Genomic DNA, 20,298 nt, shown 5'->3' with positions numbered 1-20,298 from the left:
TGGCTGTATAACCCACTGCCTGATGGAGAGCAGAGCAAAATAAGCTTTTGGAGGTGGGGGACAAATCTGAGCAAGAGCTCAGGAGTTTCGGACCCAGAATCTGTGAGTCAGATGAGTAACAAATGAGCGCTAGGAGGAAAAATGGCTCAAGTGTTATCGCAAGTGACAACAACATTAACAACTTGAGATTTTTCTCTTTTCAAGGTGATAAAGTAACAGTTATTTGGCTAAGTGACAAAAAAATAACCCATAATCAGAGTCTGTACAGGTCCTGCAGGAGCAACACAGCCTAGAGATGAGGATATGGGCTCTTGTTCTCCTTTTGCAATACACACAGAATGATCAGGTTTTGATTAAGTTTCAATCTTGAAGCCTTATTACTACCCTGTTAACATCTGCCAACCTCTGTTTCTGACAGGCAGGTTCAAGTGAGGTAAAACCTGAACAACATTAGGAGTTTCAGGGACTCAATGCTGAGAAATATCAACTGTGCAAACTAGAGCTGCCCAGATTAACAGGTAGAAAATGCATATAAGTATCTCAAAGGCAGATGCTAGGAGGATGGTGCCAGACCCTTTTCAGTGGTGCTCAAGTGACAGGACAAGGAGCCGCGGTCATAAGCTAAAACACAAGAAGTTTCACCTCAACATCAGGAAGAACTTCTTTATGTTGAGGGTGGCAGAGCACTGGAACAGGCTGCCCAGGGAAGGTGTGGAGTCTCCCTCTTTGTAGACATTCAAAACCTGCCTGGACACACTCATGTATAATCTGCTCTAGGTGACACTGCCGTGGCAGGGAGGCTGGACTAGATGATCTCCAGAGGTCCCTTCCAACCCTAATTATTCTGTGATTCTGTGAAAATGCAACATCGAATGAAGTGACATTCAGTTGCATTCAAATGCAACACTGAGTGAAGGTACACTCCTGGTTGGACCAGGTTGGAGTGACGGAGTGAAAAAGAAAATAAACCCAGGAGCCCTCCAATACCAGTGTCAGCATCACTTTTGAGATCAGACTCACCCTTCAGAGGGTCTGAAGGAGCTGTGATGATAATATTACACTAATTTGTTCACTGAGCAGCAACTTTCAGAGAAACAGTAGGGCAGAAGACAGACAAATACACCCGTGGTCCAGCTCTCCTCCCGGGCTGTAGTGAAGCCATCCCAGATTTGAAAAGGATTCCAGCAGAGGAGAAATCTCCTAATTTTTTGCTTAATTTCAATGATACTTTCTATTAGATTAGACAATAAGAAGTGGCTAACCATGAATGTCCGGAGCCATTGTTTCATGTGAATAATCTTCACTCTTCATGAACAGCAAGAGCTCCTCTCCTGGTTCAATATCTGCTACCACTCTGTAGAATATCTGAAAAAATCGAAAGCAATGATTATATATATCTTGTTGTGATTACCACAATAGGCAAAGAGGCATAAACCATTGCTGGCAAGTATCCCAGGATCAAAAACACTTGTCCAGACCCTGTCCTGGTGTGGCTGCTGGCTGCCATTTGCTGGAGAGGTGCTGATTTTGACTATGGTTCCTTCCAGACCAAAGGCTATTGGTGCTTTGGGTTCTGAGGATAAAAAGGACGACTGCTTTCAACAATGTCTGCTGTAAAATGAGCTATGTGATGACTGCAAATATCACCAGCAATTTGCATGCTTAGTTATATCAAACCCATGTACAAAGCAGCCATAAAATGCTTCCCTGAGTGATCCATGTAAGGGATGTAACTCTGCTTGCACAAGGAAAAGGTACTAAAGCAGATCTGAGAAGATATTGCTGATTAAGCCACAGGCATCCAACCCCCATTACAATTATCTATGCAACCCAGAAAGCTTTGAGGTGAGAGGCTTAGGCAACCAGCATGCCTGGCTATTCCTCAGCTTCGAACAGGAACCAAAGGAAAAATCAGTCCTGGATGAAGAAACACTGTGAGCAGCTAAAAGCTGCTGGTGGTGACCCTGGCTGGTGGCTCCTGGTCCCCCAGTCCAGGCGACATCAGGCTCCGGGCTCTGGGAAGGACCCATCAGGGAAGCAGGAGGCTGCGGGCCAGGGTGGGATGGGGGCAAAGAGGCCATACTCCCTTGGGTCCGTATACCCAGAGCAAGCACACACACTGGCACCACAAGCCTCTGCTGAAAGGAAATTCCCAAAATCCATGTGGCTGTTTTCTGTCTCAGCAGGAAATATGAAGAACACTAAAAAGCTCCATGAAGCAGCTCAAATAAGTATTAGTAACTTCCTCAGGCCTTGTTAAACAAAAACACATGACAGCTATGTTTCCTTTGCTAAAAAATTATGCCTTTGCATTTTTCTTGGACTAGCGTATTTTTAAGGAATTTGCTCTCAAACTCTGAACTCTCAATACTCAGTGCACTGGGAGAAAGGCAGAAAATCACCTCCACTGTTTAAAGTCATACAGGTGCGTGTATCACAAGGCAGGTAACGGTAGCTAGAGATGCTTGGGTATTTTCCTTGCGCGGTCGCACATGAACCGTCAGCCATCGGGTGGCCCCGGCAGCCGAGCACATACCGATGTCCTCCAGGAGGTGGCCGTATAACCTAATCGTTTCTTTCTGCACAAGCGGCCTTTGCCAACAGATATGAGCTAAATGCCTAAAAATAACGAAAAAAGATGCATTTCCTTGGATTTGTTTTCTGTTCTTCACCTTGTCCCACAAAACGCTCTGGAGGAGATGTGCAGAGGAGCAGCAGTGAAGGCTGCCAGGGCCAGCTCATCCCAGTGCTGCAGTGCTCACCCCTCACCAGGAGCCAGAAATGCTGGGGAAAAAAAATTGAGTACGAAGTCCCCGTGCCACAACCTCCTGCTTATGGCAAATTTTCCCCATAAAATCCAGGAAAAGGAGTTTATAGGCAGCCCGATCTGGCCAGGCTGCACCCCCTTCTTCTTCCATACTGCCCTGGTCAAACCATTAGCTGCATCTGCTAGAACTTGCCATTTCTACCCTTTGTCAAAGGGATTTCAAACTCCACAGAGTATTCTGGAGAGTACAAAGGGCCAACAGAGCCATGGCAAGGTCTCATGCATGTCTCTTCATGCAGTTGAGCAAATGCCTGGTACCATAATCACCTCTGGAGCTGATGCCGCCATTGGTGCCAAAGGATGTGGGGCTGCTGTGTGGGCTTCAGCATGCTGGAGACGCAGCTGAGGCAATGCACACTTGATCAAAGGCCGAAATGCATGTAAGTGAAGACAGCTTTTAATGCCCACAAACAGATCTGATGTCAGTGCTGCATCCAGTGAATGTCTGCTTTAAGTGATGCTTGGTTTTCCATTTATCAAGATAAATGCACTGAAAAAAGGCTTTTTTCTCCCAGAAGTATGATGGCCTCTACACATCTGAAAGGGAAGCTGTGATCCAGTCTGTGGAAGATAAGCCTGGCTGCTGGCTGGTTTTGAGGTGGAAAAGAACGCTGTATGGCACTGCACACTCGCATGAGAGACTTCTGCAGACCTCCCTGGGGCGGAAGCAGGATCAGGCCCACCACACGGCCAGGTGGGACCTCCACCATCTCAAAGGGACTGTGCCAAAGTTCCTGCTCTGCCCTGGATGGCTCTGCCCAGGACTTGCCTCAGTGCTCCTAGGTTCTGTGTCACAGTCATGTAAACTCAGCTGTTCTTCTGAGGTTAGCAGTGCATCCACACCAAGAAGCAAACAAAATCCACAGCCAAGCCTTCTCCAGTATGTTTCCTCCCCCATCAAAGGTATCTGGATAGACCTTTTCACCTCTCATCACAAAGTGAGGACACGTGGACCATATGTAGGCATAAAGAGTGTCTTGTTCATGAAGCGCTGTGGTAGGGTGGCATCACTTCTCTTTGGGAGACCCCAGTACGATACAGCATTTTTCTTGTAGCTGTGGGACAAATCCCTAATCTGGGTGTAAACTCTGCAGCCAATTGTTCTCTCTGCACTGGTATTCAGAAACACCAGAGATGATGAAGCTACCCATCAGAAACTACCTAGGTCAGCCTCTCTGCACCTCAGCAGGGAGGCAAGATGGAATATGCCAAAACCCACTATGTTTTAGGTTAAGTGGTGTTTCTTTATTTTGCATCTCAGAACTAACGCTCTTCAAAACAATGTCCAAGTGGCAGGTTTCCAGATTTCTGGCATTTTGACATTATTATCACAAAAATACTAACTTTCATCATTATTATTGAAAATTGTTTTTTAGATTTCTGTATGTATAAAAAACCCAACCTGTACTAACAGTTCATATACCAGACTGCATTCCAGTGTGGATCTAAAATAAGGCATATTCAACTTTCAACCAAAATGACTGTGCAAGTAAATTTAATTTCATTTTAAGAGCTGTACTTGCTACTTCACAAGAAAAGCTTTTTCCTCACTCTTCCCACCAGAACTTCCTGGAATTATCCAGTCTGAGAAACAGTGAGAAGCTAACTGTTGAAATGACCCATGTTGCTCAAATTTTTAGGTAGCAGCAGCCTACCAAGGGCAGACAGTGTGGGGGTCCTGCAAGCCCCCAGATGGTAAAGCTCATTAATTACCCCACAGCCCCTGTTTTGCAAGAACAGCAAGCTCTACCACAGACAGTATTTTTCTGTATTAGAAAATGCTAATGTAAAATAAGCTGACTTTTCAATTGCAAAGCTTGAAGATTTCTTGGATGCAGTCCTGACTCTTCTATCACTTCTTCAGCCAACCAAGCCCATTTTGTTACCTGGCTTTCTCGGGTTAAGCTGTGCTCACGATGTGAGAGCACACAGCAGTCTGCCTCAAGAAGTATAAGAAGAGCTGCTGCACAGTAGAACAACCAGAGGAGGGGGGGAAATAAAAGCAAAGTCCAGATGCACATTTCACATGCCCTGGGATCAGCGGTGTGTGACTGCAGTTTATATAGGAAGAGCAAAATCGGATCCAGATCTGGAAACACTTTCAAAGTTCAGGGGGTCTGAGGTGGAGAGAAGTTGGGGGAGGCCTAACTCATCAGTCCTCTGTGCCTGCCTACACCACAGGTCATATATTTATGCTACCGAGCAGAAATAAAAGCTCCCAAACTGCAAAGCTGTAAAGGGAAAGGGGAGGGGAGAAAAGAAAGGAACACACACAATTTACTTTAAAATGGATGAATAAGGCCTCATTGTTATGAATCCCAGTTTACTTTTCCTGGTCAGGCACTTGAAATTTTATTTATGCTTAATAGACTGCATTTGGCATGTGTAAAGATGACAGAAGCGTGAATTATGAACGACCTTCAACCTATTCAGGAAGTTGTAATAATTGAAATAATAGCGAAAACGCACTCCCAGCGAGCTCGGCCCAGGGCCGCGCACTTGGCCGCCGCCATCCGCGCACTCTGAAGTACCCCGGCCATCCCATGTGCCCCAGCCAGACCTGCACCACTCTGAACCCTCCTTTCACTCCCCGCCAGCGTGCCCTCCAGCCCCCAGGAAGGAGGAGTTGCTGGTTTGGGGGGAAAAAGTGACACTTCATCTGATGAGAATAGCAAGGGCACTAGCTGCTACACAATCATCTGTCATGCTCAGCCCCAAAGAGGAGCTGTATTCTGCTGCATTCAACCAAAGCCTTTATTCCTGCGTATGCATGAGCTCTGAAAAACATTCGACATGCCCCAGTGCTGCCTGGCAAATTCAGGTTTTCAGACAGGTGAGAGATGCTGCTCGGAATCAGTGCGTTTTGTACTTTAACCCTCCAGGCAACACCTACAGCTAGCACCTCAGGGGAAGGCACTGAGTGGCTTTGTCCTGCACACCACTGATGCAAGCAGGAGGACCAAGTGGAGAACCCACCCTGCATGGAATGCTGGGAAGGTACAGAAGACCCCAAAGGTGGAACGCACCCCGGTGAAAGCCTGGTGAAGCCCACCATTGTGACGCTGCTACTCCTGCACCAACATCCAGCACCCAACGGGCTCCCAGCTTCTGCCACAAGGCATGGGTACGTTCACCCTGAGTAAGGCACCAGCCCCATCTCCCAGACACCTTTGGAGGCTCCAGTGCAGTCGAGAGGACCATGCCCCAAGCTGAGGCTGGAAAGCAAGCGCCCAGAGAGGCGGCGTGCATACTGCCAACTGGCATTCACCTCCACATTGCTTTGGAGCAAGAATGGAACTTGCCTCAAAAGAAAAACAAATTAAATGTCCAAAACTAATAAGCAAGGAGCATGATCAAAATCAGGATTTATGCTTGCCAGTAAAATGAGAAGGACAAACGAATGCATAACCTCATAACGAGCCATAATTAAGCAGTTGAGGGGAAAAAGAAGAAAGAAAAAGATCCAAATGGTGAAGCTTCAGCTTTAGCTCCGGTTCTTCAATTTTAGAAGAACAACTTCTGCAGCTGTAGAACTGTGTGATGAAACCTGAGCCAGGTTCTTCTTGCCATACTCAGGCAAATGATAAATTGAAACTAACTGGAGTTTTTTCAAGGGCTAATGTAGAGGAGTCCTTCTGAGCGCTGTACCAGGCCCAAAGAAAACTTCAGCAAAAATCCACAGGCAAAACTCAGCAAGTGCCTGCGTGCAAGCGGCTGTGGGGACAGGGGTGGGAGCCCAACAGGGAGGGGAGGACCCTTCCATTCACCCCGCTGAAATGGTGAGGGAGCACCACAGTGCCTCAGCACCGGGACTGCAAACCCTTTCCTTCCTTGTTTCCAAAATGACCCGAAACTGCCAAAGCAGATCAAGCTGGAGCAAGGACACTCTCCTGAAATGGCACCAGAAATCCCCATTTTACCACCTTCTGAGGCAAAAAGTGCTACCTGCTCCTCCAAAACAAGGAGGGAGAAGCAGAACGTCCTTCCAGAGGGCATCCTCTTTGGCATCTCAAGGGCTGTAGGCCACCTCCCCAAGTGACACTTATGTCTTCCTTCGCAGGTGAATTTTAGCCTTCCTGAAAGCCATGGGACTGGGTGAGAGACCGTCACATCCAGCCGAGCTGCTCCAGCCCCTCAAAATCTCCCGCCTGGGGGCTGCTGGCAACCAACACCAGACCATAACTTCTGTGTGTCCACCCATTCTCCTGACTTCACCATGCAGCTGTCTCCCAACATCCCACCTTCACTCATGAACCACACAAACTGTCCAGTGAGCTGCAGTCTTGTCCTGGCTCTGTGGACAACTATAATCCTCTATACTCTTTCTGACAGGCATGTGAGTGTGATTTGACAGCTCTCAGCACAAAAAGAAGGCATTTTTGCTTAGCGACAACATGCCTTACTGCTTTCACTGAGCAGGATCGTCAATAAAAAACTTACCATTTTGCAGAAATGGCAACAAGAAGTTGCTGGTTTTGGTTCTAAACAATTCATTCTAGGTCATGTCAGGACAAGCCAACACTGAGAGCAGTATCACCACCAGTGCATTTAGCTCCAGATAACACAGGCAGATGTAAAAACCAGGCAGGATTTCACCCACAGCCTCAGCCCTAACTGAAGTTAAGTGGAAAATCACCACCGATGAGCTCCTTGTTCCACCGGCCCTAAACTAATGCGACCCTGCTCCACTGGAGACAGACTTTCAGTGGGAGCTGGATTAAGCTTTATTTGCTTAATAAACTAATAAATCATAGAAATAATCATGGCAGAATAGGGCCCCGTATGAGCTCAGCAGGCATGTGCCCTCCTGACCTGCAACAGGCAAAACCTTAATTTCACTCTCTGACAACAAAGCCTCAAAACTATTCCTTAAATACACAACTTGTGCAGGTGGCTGTGTGTCCAGGGCTGCTGGAGGAGCCTCTGCCGTTTTCTGCCTGAGAGCTGCCTGCCGCGGAGTGGGGGCAGCGGCAGTAAAATCTGAAACATGAAGCTGTGTCTGCAGATTAAAAAAGTTTGTAAAACGTGTAAGATGTGATCAGATCTGGTGAAACTTACAGCAGTAGGTTCACTCGTGTAAGTTTATATCACTGACATCGGGCATGTTGTTAAAGAGTGTAGTACTACTGGTTTTTCTCCCACTGCATTGGCATATACTTGAGTATAAGGAAATGAAAGAAAAACACGTACAAAAACACCAAAAAAAAAAAATCTATCTCAGCACATTCAGCAAACCAAAACCTCAGTAAACTGATCTTGACCCACTTTGAGTTTTCCACGGATAAACCAAAGGGAATCTTCACGAGTTGCTTTGCTGAGGAGGGAGAGAACTGGAAGCTCAGAGCAGTTTCAGTGTTATGTGGCTGTATCACTGTTAGAGCTCTGCAAGCAATAAGCCAGATAAAAACAATCTTCAGGAGTTTTAACTTCAACTGCTACCAGCTATGTTTCTTAAAAGAAAAAAAAATACATATTTTTATAGCTTCAAGGTGATCGTGATCCCAGCCTGAAAAAAAGCCCAGAACATGTGACAGCCTCTGACATGCCATTGCTATAGTCACTGCTGTATTTGCAACTGTACTTTCATTAACATATATATTTTAAAATAATGCTTTTGCTGGGATGACAGTGCTGCCAGAAAGCCTAACAGGGCTTATCATTCTGAACTCATTAAAAAATTGAACTAATAGATGTTTAATGATAATAGAGGGGAGCCATCCAAGTTAGCAGAAACTGGTACTGAATCCCAACTGACTCTGAGCTGAAAAAATGCATTCCAGGGCAGTAGCAGTGACAAGACTCTCTGCAGCTCTGAAGTCTCTTTGGGGAAAGGAAAAAAATAGCGTGCCCTGTTTGTGGAATTTTATTAATTCAAATACATCTTAAATTACATATGTTCAGGTTAGACTGGGTATGACAGTAGGTAATAGGAAGACAGCAAAAAGATATCCTAGATCAATCTAGTCTGAAATAAAAAAAAAAATAAAAAAATAAAAAAAATGCACCTTTTAAACCCTACTCCACCTCCAATCAAATGAAACATGAGTTGCATCCAGTGTGCATGTTTTGACTGCATCCCACCATTATCGAGCTGTTCATCTTAGCAAAGCTCATTTATACAGTCATAAGAAAGAGCCCAGGCCTTTTGTAAAGTTGATCCTAAGTGATGAAACCTAACCTCAACCGTGAGTCAGGGGGTGGGGTGGTATGTCTCTGAAAAAACTCTAATAGAGAAAACAACAAAAAATGTTTTTCTTCCACTCTTTTTGTTAAATACAGAAGGTAGAGCTTAGCAGAGTGACTAGATTACACATCGTGCTGAGATTCATCTAAATCCTGCCTCAAGCAGTCTGGGAATCATACCTGTCCGTCAGTCAAGCTTGAATTTAGTAGCATAAGCTTGTGGGCAGCATAAGGCTGAGAGCGCTGGCAGGATCTTTTACCTTTTCAGGTACAGCCCAATGTTTGCTTGTGAATTTTACAGATGAGTTGAAGCAATTAGAGGTGAACAATTACTGCTGATTGAGTGTCTGTGCCTCAGGAGCGAGCAGCATCTCCCACAGCAGGGATGCTCCCAGCATGACCAGGGCTAGTGGAGGCACTTTATCCTCCTGGGGAACCAGGGGGAACCAACCAGGGTTCCCCCCACCTGAGTGCACTCCCACACCCAGCACTGGCTGCAGCTCCAGCCTGAACTGGGCTTTCCTGTCCCCACTGGGTTGCATCGCTTCTGCCCTTCAGCTATAACTGCAACCACTAATACTTCTCCTCAGGCTTCACATTAGGGTTTTCTTTTTCATCCTTCACCACCCCACCCCTCTCTTTTTTTTTTTTTTTTATTTGTTTATCCCCTTTTCCCCCTTTCATTCTAGGAGCTACAGAGGCAGAGTGACCCAAAGGCAGCCCCACGCGGTCTATACACAGGCACACATGCACACTCAGTTCTGACTTGCATTTGTCACTCCTTGTACATGCACACATTTGGCCATGTAATGTCCATTTCCCAGTTTGCCTTCCTATTATATTTTATATTACCTCTGGTGAGCTTGTGCCAGAAGAAAGCAGAAGGAGGAGCTGTCAGAAAGGCTTTTTCACTTCAAGATTCAAGAGCACATTTTTAGCATTAACTTTTTAGGCTCTGGTCATAAAATGTTGGAGTACGCGTACAATTTTGTGGGTAAATGTGCAGTGTTTCCAGAGGGCCATAGGAACAACGATCTCTTGCTGACAGCGCTCAGCTCAGAACATGCTACTTGAAGGACAACAAATTCTTAATTTGCAAATCTCAGCAACAATAAGCTATAAAAATATGGAATTCTGAACAGCATGATACTGTGCAAAATAAATAAGCCTCCAGTGAATGAAAGAAATCGTTGGCAGCAGCACAGCCACCACTACCAAATGTCAGAAATGTAAACACTAAAAAAGGAGAGTTAAAAGTGCCATAACTTTCCTTCTAAAACCGTCAAAATGCGGGTGCGTGTCTGCACCGCAGAGGTAAATGATGATGTTTCAGCCTAGCGTGTATTTTCAGTTGCAGATCACAAATACTGATGCAAAGACAGTAAGTTACTTTGACCAATGCACATGATTCCACTTCTAATATTTTCTAGCTATGCCAGCTCTTATTAAACATAGGATATTTGAAATTGCTGTTTCAATTGATCTGTATAGTTTTGCTTTCATACCACTGTTCCATAAATGCTGTGCACTCAGAGAATTTATCATTTTTCAGGGTAAAGCATGTTTCAGCTTGGAAAATGTATTTTGCATTTACTAATAATCTTTATGGTTTCTTTAGCTAAACCAACTGCTATATAAAAAATAAATTACATCTCAGTTGCTGCCTCATTCTGTGTTACGTGTGCTCAGGGCTGAGCTATAAAAGTCGAAAATTAAAAAATCCCTTTTCTCATAGGTTCTGAAAAAGTTTTTTAAACCAGTTTTAATCAACTATCTCGTATGAGTGAAACACATAATGCTGTGCTGAAAATAGCAGACTGTCTCACATTCATTTCCTATACGTAAAGAATTTGATTAGAAAGAATGATTTCTAATTGAAGCTTTGTGACTGATTGTGATTCTTATTTCAATACTGTCAAGGCTATTAAATCAGCTAAAGATAATCTTTAGCATTCACCTGATGCAGTTAATTAAGTGGTGGAAAATGAAACACTGATTAAATGAATCAAATCCTATGTTGCAGGTGGCAAACTTTAGATTGGAAACAAGAATTCACAATCAGTTGTTGCTTTGCTATTTTAGATATTTTATTTTAAAGGAGTTTAGTTTTCTTAACCTAACTACATTCATTAAAATATTTCATAATGGCATGCATTATCCACAGACTAAAGCAAACCTTGATTCAAGAAACACCTAATAACTCATCAGCATAATTGAAAACAAAATACTTCACTGCATCCTTCCTCTGCCTATCCCAGCCTTTTTTCCAACACACAAGGATAAAAAACATTTCAGCTGAACAAAGAGTGGATTTAAGTATAACAAATGAAAAGAAAAGAAAAAACACTGAGGATCCTGCTATTACAAGTTCCAGCAAAGTGTATGGGAAAGTGTAATAATATTCATCCACATGTACACTCAAATCCGAAGCCCAAACATGCAACTACATTGGCAGCATTATCAGTTTTGTGTCTTCCCCTCCACTCCTTCCATTGATTTCACATTACAGCTTCTGACCAACTCAATGGTTTAACGTAACAGTCCAACTCAACTGTTACATTAGACTGGACCAGGAGCCAGAAAATGCTTCTAATTCAAAATCAGCAAATACTGGCTTTGTATTCCCAAGAAAGCACTCCCAGTTTTTATCACGTACAGCAATAAAAATAAAAAAATAATTTATTAATTGAACAGCAACATGGAAAAATAAAAAATTCAGATTAACTATAGCCCATATCAAAATTATTCCATTCTGCATCTCACATCTGTGCCTTATCTTGTGCTATAACAGCAAACGGGCCAAAATCTCTGGTGAATTGCTGCTGCTTTTTTCTTCTATTTTTTTAACATTGACACCCTAAAGTTCCTTAAAAAAAGTAGGTCCAGAAAGTGAACACTACATACCTGGTCACTTATCTGACATGCAACAAGGTTGTGCTGATTGTAGCATCCAGCAAACTTGATATATTTGAGCCAGTTTCCTACATCTGGTTGACTGGCATCTATGCAGAACTTCACATTGCAAAACTCATCCAAGATCTAAAAGAAAGAATATGAAAGAGTAAATCTTTCTGTCACTGTCTGGCCATACTAGTCAAAAGATAAATCACAGGTTTCCAGATAAACAAATCGCTAGTAATAACAACAGCAATAATAATAATAATAATAATAACAATAATAATAAAAATGGTATGTTTATTCAGAAATATGCTTCTCTGGTGAGACCTTTTTCCTTTTTTTTTGGAACAGTCAGAATACATACAGAATAATAAAAAGACAATAAATGTACAGAAAAATGTCTTGAGAAGTGTTTAAACTTAATCAAGATGTTGACTAATTATTGCTAAGAAATACTATGTTACTTTAAAAGTGATCTGATTTTCCCTGCATTCATCACTGACTATATTGGAAATTATGATTTTAATTAAATATGACTTCATCAAGGAATATAACAAAAATATTAAAACAGGTGATGTTGGCTCAATTAGAAGTTTCTGGTTTGTTTCAGGATTTACATTGTTTGCAGCACCATTTACCCTTCGTATTTGTTGTTCTGAATCAAACTTGATTGGAAAAGCAGAGTTATTTATCTTAGTTTAGTATTATGCTTCCCAAAGAGCCCATTTTGTGCAACACTTAAATCCCTCCCCTTAACTGAAACAAATAATATAAGTCCTTATGCCAAACTAAAGAAAATAAATAAAAAACAATGTAAACACTCGTGCAAAACATAGCAGGATTCAATACATACCAATAAATGGTTCCAATTATGCAGACAATAAACAAACCTAATGAGACTGCTTGTGGACAAGCTAAAGGGGATGTTCTATTCTAATATTATGACAAGTTACTAATCACTACGTACAACTGAATATCGTTACTTATTTGCAAGCTTTACCACCGGCCTATCCTAAACTTTCCCCAGCATCCCAGGAAACTCACTGCTACATTTGTAACTTCTCCGGCTGGACACCGGCAGCAAACTACCAGGGTTTATTAGGAAAAAAACCCAAAAGAAACCAAACAAACATCTCAAAACACACGCCCCGAAGGAAAAGCAAAGGGAGAAGGAGGTTGTTTCCCCGTGAGAAGCATCCGGATCCCCGTCCAGCCCCAAAAGCACTTTTGCCCTCCGCGCCGAGCGGACGGGAACACCGGCACGGTGTGTCACTGGGTTAATGAAAACCCGCGGAAGTTTCCTATCAGGAGCTGACAATACAGCCTAAGCCAGAGCACGTTCATTAATTAAACGAACCCCGCGGAGAGGTGCTCTACCCGGGGGGAGCCGGGGGCAGCCCCGGTATGGCGGCCGCTGCCCGGGTCACCACCCCCCCGGAGCCGGGATCAGGCCCGCCGGGCATTGCCTGGGTTCTCTTCTCGAGCAGCCTACCCCCCCTCAAAAAAAGGGGGGACAGCCTAACGCCTAACCCCATCACCCCAAAAAAAGAGGCCGTGCTGCGAGGGGCCCAGCGGAGCCGCGAGCGCCCAGCGGCCGCGCAAGGCGAGCTCCATCCCCCGCGGACGCGCACGCTGCCAAGCCAATAAATTTTTGGAAGTGGGGACATTTCATTTTCCCTTTCAAAGCAATCCCCGCTCTGCTTCGGTGGAAGACGACTCAGCCCCCAACACCAGGGGCGGCGGAGGAGGGTCAGCCCGGTGCCGGCGGAGCGGCGGGCACCGACGGGGCAACGCGGCCCCGTCCCGCGGGGCCGTGGGCAGCGCCGCCGCCGCCGCTCTTACCTTGTGTCGCCGGGAGCCCGCGGGGGCAAGGAGGAGGGGGGAGAGAGAAAAATATCCTTCAGGCAGCTGGAAGCAACATCTTGGCGTCAAACGCGGGCGGAGGCCGCGGCCGTCGGGGTCTGGGGTTGCAGTGGGCGCTGCGCGGTCGCGGTGCGCTCCAACATTAGTCGCGGGGCGGCGGGGGCCCGTGCCGGCGAGGGGGAACTTGCCAGCCCCAGAGGGCTCAGCGGCGGCAGGGCTCCGCGGGTTCCTGCCGGCTCGCCATCACCTTCCCCTTTCTGCCCCTCCTGGTCTTATCGGCTGGCGTGGGGTGTGTGTGTGTGTGTGTGTGCAAAGAAAGTTATCGAGAGAGGAGGGAGGAAAGGGGAAAAAAAGAACAAAACCAAAGCACCAAAACCCACACAACCCTTTTCAAGAGGGGAAAAGGGGGGGGGGAAGAGAAAACAACAACAACAAAACCCCCAACGCACACCGCTCAGCAAAACAAACTTCTTTCACTTCTCCGCCGGGGATGGGAGAAAAGTGTGTGTGTGTGTGTGTGTGGTGGGCGGGCGGCTCTCTCCCTCCCCACTCTCGCCTCCTGCCCGCGGCGCTTCTTCCCCGCCGCACCCCCGGGCAGCGCCCGGCCCGGCGCGGCCCTGCCCGCCCCCCCTCCCCGCCCACCCCGTCGGGTCTTGCCAGCCCGCCGCTCCCCTTTTGGGCACTGTCTCTTTAAAGCGGGGCAGCCCCAGCCGCGTCGGCGGCCATCCCCCCCCCTCCCTTTCCTCCGTCCCGAGCAGCGGCGGCGCTCCCGGCGCGCTTAAAGCGACAGCGGCCCCGCGGCCGGGGGTCACCGCCAGGTCGCGGAGGAGCGGCCCCGCCGGGGGGGCACACCGGCAGCCGGCTTCGCCCCGCCCGCATCCCCCTCCTGGGGCTGGCAGGGGTTCCACGGCGGTACGCGGTGTCTCGGGCCCTCGCCGCTCGCTCCCCGCTCCCTACGGCCGGGAGCGCCGTCGCGGCGGCCCCGCAGCTGGACTGCGGCGAGCGGGAGCCGCGCTGCGTTCGCCCCGACGGCTTCTCCCGGCGCTCCGGCAGCCGGCGAGCCCGGCTTGTTATCCGAGTTATTTTCTTGATCGCCGCCACTGCGCTTATTAATAATAATTTTAAATGAAATGCAACTGCTTGGGTTTTTTGGGTGGTTGTGTGCCCGACAACCCCGGTTGGGTCCGCGGAACCACCCATTTGCGGCCGCTTCCCAAACAATTGTTATTTTATAACACCACCCCTCCCGCTCTGTATTTATTTGGTAACGAATCCCATGAATGGAGCCGACGGGAGACTGGGCTCTACCTGCCGGCGGGGGCCGCGGCGGTGGCCGGGCCCGCTCCTGCCCGCGGGGTTCCAGGGCTCCGCCAAACCGGCCCTGCATCCCACCGCGATAGGAAGCCGCAACCGGCTGGGTCAACAACGGCCAGAAACACGTATAGATGTGTATTCTAGGGAGGAGAGTAGGGGCAAAAAAAGAGGGCTGAACCGCGGGTTTTATTGCACCATCCAGAAGTGCCACCCACTTTTTTTGCCCCCACTTTTTTGGGGGCTTTTTTGAAGTGCAGATATATTTCTCAGACTAAAAGTCAATTTTTCTTTCCCGGGGGGCCGCGGAGGGGGACGGGAAAGGAGGGCAGGGGGAGGGCGAGAAGCCGGGTGACAAGAGATGATGATTAATTCGTCTCAGCGGCCTGTTATCTGTGACATTGAACTGTTATTTCAGATAATAGCTATTGTTCGAGGCGGGGAGGGGAGAGAGAAGGGGGGGGGGAACCCCGCACGCAGTGGTGGTAGGTAGAACAGGAAAAAAAAACCCTTTGTCAATAACCTCGAAAAACCTGGTGGGAGATTCCCGTAGCGCCCGGGCCTGAGAACCGCCCGGTTTGCCGGACCAGTGATTTCCTGCCCGCCCATTGTGGGAGCTTTTTTCCCTTTTTTTTTTTTTTTATCTCTCTCTCTTTTTTTTTTTTTTTTTAATTTAGCTATAAATTGGACCGGCTCGAGCTATGAGCTGTTCTATTTTCTTCCTGTCAGGATGAGGGATTTGTTTTATGATGCATTGTGTATTAAATACAAGTAATCTGGGAAACTGATTGCTCGAGCCCATAGGCCTGATCAGAGGCCCCGATAGGAGCAGGAGCCCCCCCCTCCCCCTCCTAGCTTTGCCACAAAAGGAGGAAACGCCGGTGGATAAACAAAAGGGCCTCCCGGTACCGGCGAAGCGGGGACGGCCGGCACCGGGGCTCCCCCGCCGCCACGGCGCGTCCCGCAGCCGCTAGGTGGCGCTCGCCGACGGGACACAAGCCGGGCCCGCCGCGGGACGCGCCCGAAGCGGGAGCGGGGCCGGGAGCGGGGCCGGAGCTGCCCGTTTGGGAAGCGGGGGAAGAGTTTGGGAATTCCCCTTCACGCACCGGTTCCGGCGGCGTGGTTGTACCCAGCCGGGCAGAGGGGAGCGCGGTTCGGGGAGGAGGAGGAAGGCACATGCCCCCGAACCGGAGGGTTCGTGGCGGGGCAGCTCGGCAGGCGTGGGGGGTCGAGCGTCGCCGCGCCGCCGGTCATGTAAGGGGACGTTAGAGCTCCGCGCATTTACGTGTATTTTCCTTCTTTCAAGCAAGAATCTTTTAACAATATCTGTAGCCTTTTCTCTCTCCCCTTGGAGGGTTTGGTAGGGGCTTCAAAAGGCCCAAATATTTCCACGGGGTCCCTTTTGCAATTGTTTATTTAAAATAAGTCGCTATATTAGTGTAGGCAGTAAGGAGTTAGTACTCGAGTCTGCTAGTAATTCCCACCAGGCTGTAAACTGATGCCTTTTTTAAGCCTTTAACTTCATGGTCGTCCCAGAAGTAAAAGTTCTCATAATGGAGACCCTATGGGCATCGTGCATTCCAGCACATCATTAAAGCAAAGCAAAGCAGCTCAGCCAAAGCCAGATGAAATAACTGCACTGTCCACTTTTAATGGGCTTCCTGTGGACAAACACTGCAGAGGACAATGGTGAAAAATCAGACAAGTCGCTGGTGATTTTTAAAAATACCGTAAATGTTCATATCAGGCTTAATATTATCCTTACATTTATAGAGCAAGCCACCTCATAACTGCATTTTTAAGTGGGGTTTAATGTTATATTTCTCAAGGTGACTAAACACAATATTGAGCATCCTGACTAACACTGCAGTGAGCGTTTAAAACACTGGGCAAGTGTATTGTGCAGGGACAGAGAAAGGAAAAGCAAAGCAAAACAAACACGCAGAAAACAACAGCCCTCCAACATATCCAGGCACTCCAGGACAGACCTGGGAAAGGGCAGTAAGCAGGAAAGGCAACACAATTTCTTGCTAATTCCTCCCACCCTGCTCTGTGGATAGCAACTTAAAAATAAATAGTAGAATCAAGCAAAACTGTAAGTGTTGCTGCTTGATTAAGGGGATGAGCTGGACCCCTCTTCCAGTCCTTGTGTAAAGGAGCCTTGGTGGGCATCGCAGTGCTGTCACAGCTCCCTGTGCTGGTGCCCCGTCCCAGCCACCCCTCCTGCCCTCACACGGTGCTGGGCTTATCCCTCCTGACCAAACGGCAAGTTTTGAGTACGGGAGAGGAGGAAAAAATTAAAGGTAAAAAATGTAAATAAAAAATTTCCCTTGGTCTGGAAGTGGGCCCAACTGAAAGCATGTTAATCTCCACCTCAGTAATTTGGTTCTTCTGGAGAAGACAGAAGCCCTGCTGCTGTGCCCTGCACTTCATAAATCACGTCTTTATGTGGACAAGGTCAGGGCACCTAACAGCTCAGACATGGGCCTTTGCAGTGGCTCGGAGGGCTCCGGCATGTTTATTCTCTCGCACAGATCTCCGAGGAGCAGTCCAGCACGCTTCTAATTACTTTTGATTATTTTCATTTGCTCGGGTCAGGCTGGTTTTGCCGTCGCTGCTGGAGGGTGGATTTCCTCCCCCCCAGCCCGGCTGCGGGGTGTGGAGGGATCAGTGCTCTGTTTCACCCAGCACCCCCTTCCCCAGCGCAGTGCAGGGCTCTAGGGACCCCTGGGACTCACTCTGCTGGTGGAGAAGGTCCCCTTTCAGCAGCTGCAGGGGGCAAAGCCCAAATCCTTCAGCTACAAGCAAGGACACCCAGCAGAGCTGTCCCCTGCCTATAGCCAGGGGCATTTACCAGTCTGAAATAAGGAGTGTTCAAAAAAGCACACACCCCCTGCTGAAAATACTGACTGCCTTCGGGGAACAAAAATAAACAATCCCATAAGCGTTGCAAAAAAAGTTAGTGTTGCATGTGCAGGTGATAAAAAAGTTGAAGGACCTCTGTGACTCCTGTGGGGAAAGCGCTGTGCTGGGGAAACTGCAGAGCACACGCAGTCCCCAGCCCTGCAAAGGGGCAGCACATGTTTAGCTCTGCTCTCCTCCTACGGCTGCATGAACCCCCGCTGGCACAGTGCTTTATTGCTGGGGTAAATAAATACATACAGTGAATGCACAGTGCTCATGCAGAGCAGATGCACGGCAGGCACGTGCAAGTGGTGCCCCAGCACTGGTAGGGGCTGGGTGTGGGTGAGGCTGTCCCCATGCGTGCTGCTGCCTGCCTGCCTGCATCCTCTCTTATGGTCTGGAGCAACTGTGATGCTGCTACTGGCAGAAGCCAAACCATTACCCAAGTACTGAGCAGGACTCCGCTTTTTCTCTCCTATTAAAATCTGTGCTCTAAACCAGCATGTTCCTTCTTACCCCAATCTGAGTTTGACAGCCCAGCCCTGCTTTCTCATCCCCCATTATCCTGGTGTATCCATTATCCCAGCAGACCCATTGCCCTCACGTCCTGCCCAGTTCTCACGCATGCAGGCCTGGTGTTGTGCCAAGCACCAGAGCGAGCACCCGCATGCGAGTGTCTCCCTGAAGGTATGGGCACCATCATGGCTGATGAAACTTCCTGAGCAGGGGCTGCCTGGTGGGAAGAAGTATCCTGGCAAGCACCAAGCCATGCTGCTGGGGTTCAAGCCTGAATCTTTGTGTACCTCAGGCATTATTGCATACCAGCAGAAGGAAAATCACAGCTGACTCAGCTTCTCCATCAATAAGAAAGGTGTAAAAATGGGTCAGTGACTGTATCTAGCTGCCTGGGTGACTTTGCTCGTGTCTTGAAAAGCAAAGCTTGGAAACCCTGTAGAGACTGCTCTTCCTCTCAGCAGGAAGAGAGGTTATAACGCTTTACTGCAAATAAACCATGTCCCTCGCAGCCAACCCCAACATTTGTTCCTGAGGGATGCAGTGGTGCTTGTCCGCCCACAACTGTGAACACACTCCTTGCAACAGGAGGAAAAATCAGTTTCCTCCTCCAAATCTTCCCCCAGGTTTCCCTGTCAAGGAGTGCGCTCTGGCGCTGGATGCGGAAGGACTGTTGCTTTTTTCCTTCGTAGTGTTCCATTACTTCCATTACAGAAGAGTCTGGAAGCCTACAAATCCAGCCCGGTCCTTTCTTGTGCTCAGGGTTACTGCACCCACAGGGCAAGACAGACCCTGCCAGGTGAGTCTGGCACTAGTGTGTGCTAAGTTAAAAGTTGGGTTAGAAGCCCGCATTAGCTAGCTTGTTTCAACACCTACTAGAAACAGTGCAATTTAAGGCAGTGGCTGACTGATGTAGGTGCTGGTTTCTTGTCCACCCAGAAGCTGTGTTTTGCTGTGCTTTACCTTTCTCACAGTTTGAACGAAAGCCAAAATTTTGGATAATCTGGGAAACTCCACTGGTGAAGCCCTTATTCTGAATTTCCCACCATCTGCTGGGCAGCCTGGAAGGGCTCTTCTTTCTTAACCACTCAAAGACATTGAGCATGGCCCTCTAAAACCTACCAACATGACCAAAAAAAGACTGCTTTGGGATTTTCATTCTCTTTCATTCATCCTTGCTGAAATACAACTGAATAAATCTGTATCAGGTTTGTGCCCCCTCCTGCTCCCCACAGTTTGCTCATCCAGAGATCAGTCAGTGGTACCCTGCGGATGGAGGTGCGGTGGTCAGAGGATACCACCTGATGTACCTGCTGCTTCTCTGCCCGGAAATACAACTTTGTGCAGAAGCTGCTGTAAAAATGGAAGAACTCTAAAAAATAGTCCCTGAGAAGGCACCATACCTAGGAGGTAGAAAGCACAGTAAAAGGATTTTGCAGACTTCCTTTGTGTGTACATGCCTGAGAATTCAACAGGGACCCGTTAACTCTTCACTTCTTCCAAATTTTTAATTTTTAAGCCTTCTCGTTTGCTGAAGTCTGAGGGCCTGCTTTGGAAGACTTTTTCCAGCCCCAGAACCCCTGCTGAGGTCAGGAAAAGCCCACAGGAAGGGTTTGTGGCAGCAAGACCTGGGGCACCATTTGAGTCTTGGCACTATCCGGAATGTGACAACAGAATCTGCAAACCAGGAGTGTGGAAAAGAAAATACCAAAGCAAGGAAAATGCCAGGCCAAAAGAGGTTGAAAGGGTTAAGCAACAGAACTTTACACTACACAGATTAATGTGATGCATAACACGTA

The 20,298-nt window shown here is 47.5% G+C and overlaps 1 protein-coding gene across 7 annotated transcripts in view; it reads right to left on the bottom strand.

Annotated features, from left to right (window-relative positions):
* Nucleotides 1-20,298, bottom strand: part of MECOM (MDS1 and EVI1 complex locus) — a 343,190-nt gene that overhangs the window by 36,156 nt on the left and 286,736 nt on the right. For 5 of the 7 annotated variants that reach the window (XM_065674617.1, XM_065674618.1, XM_065674619.1 and 2 more), the window contains exons 3-4: nt 11,915-12,049; nt 1,263-1,365 (exon numbers count right to left, since the gene is read on the bottom strand). In XM_065674617.1, coding sequence (XP_065530689.1) covers nt 1,263-1,365; nt 11,915-12,049 — 238 coding nt within the window. Of the gene's footprint in view, nt 1-1,262; nt 1,366-11,914; nt 12,050-12,761; nt 12,781-13,750; nt 14,004-20,298 lie in introns of those variants that run through there. The other 2 variants (XM_065674623.1, XM_065674624.1) reach the window with 2 other exon arrangements.

Source organism: Lathamus discolor, chromosome 3, assembly GCF_037157495.1.
Source record: "Lathamus discolor isolate bLatDis1 chromosome 3, bLatDis1.hap1, whole genome shotgun sequence".
In the NCBI taxonomy this organism is placed as follows: domain Eukaryota; kingdom Metazoa; phylum Chordata; class Aves; order Psittaciformes; family Psittacidae; genus Lathamus; species Lathamus discolor.
The sequence above is the reverse complement of the archived record's forward strand: the minus strand, read 5'-3'. Positions and strand labels throughout refer to the sequence as shown.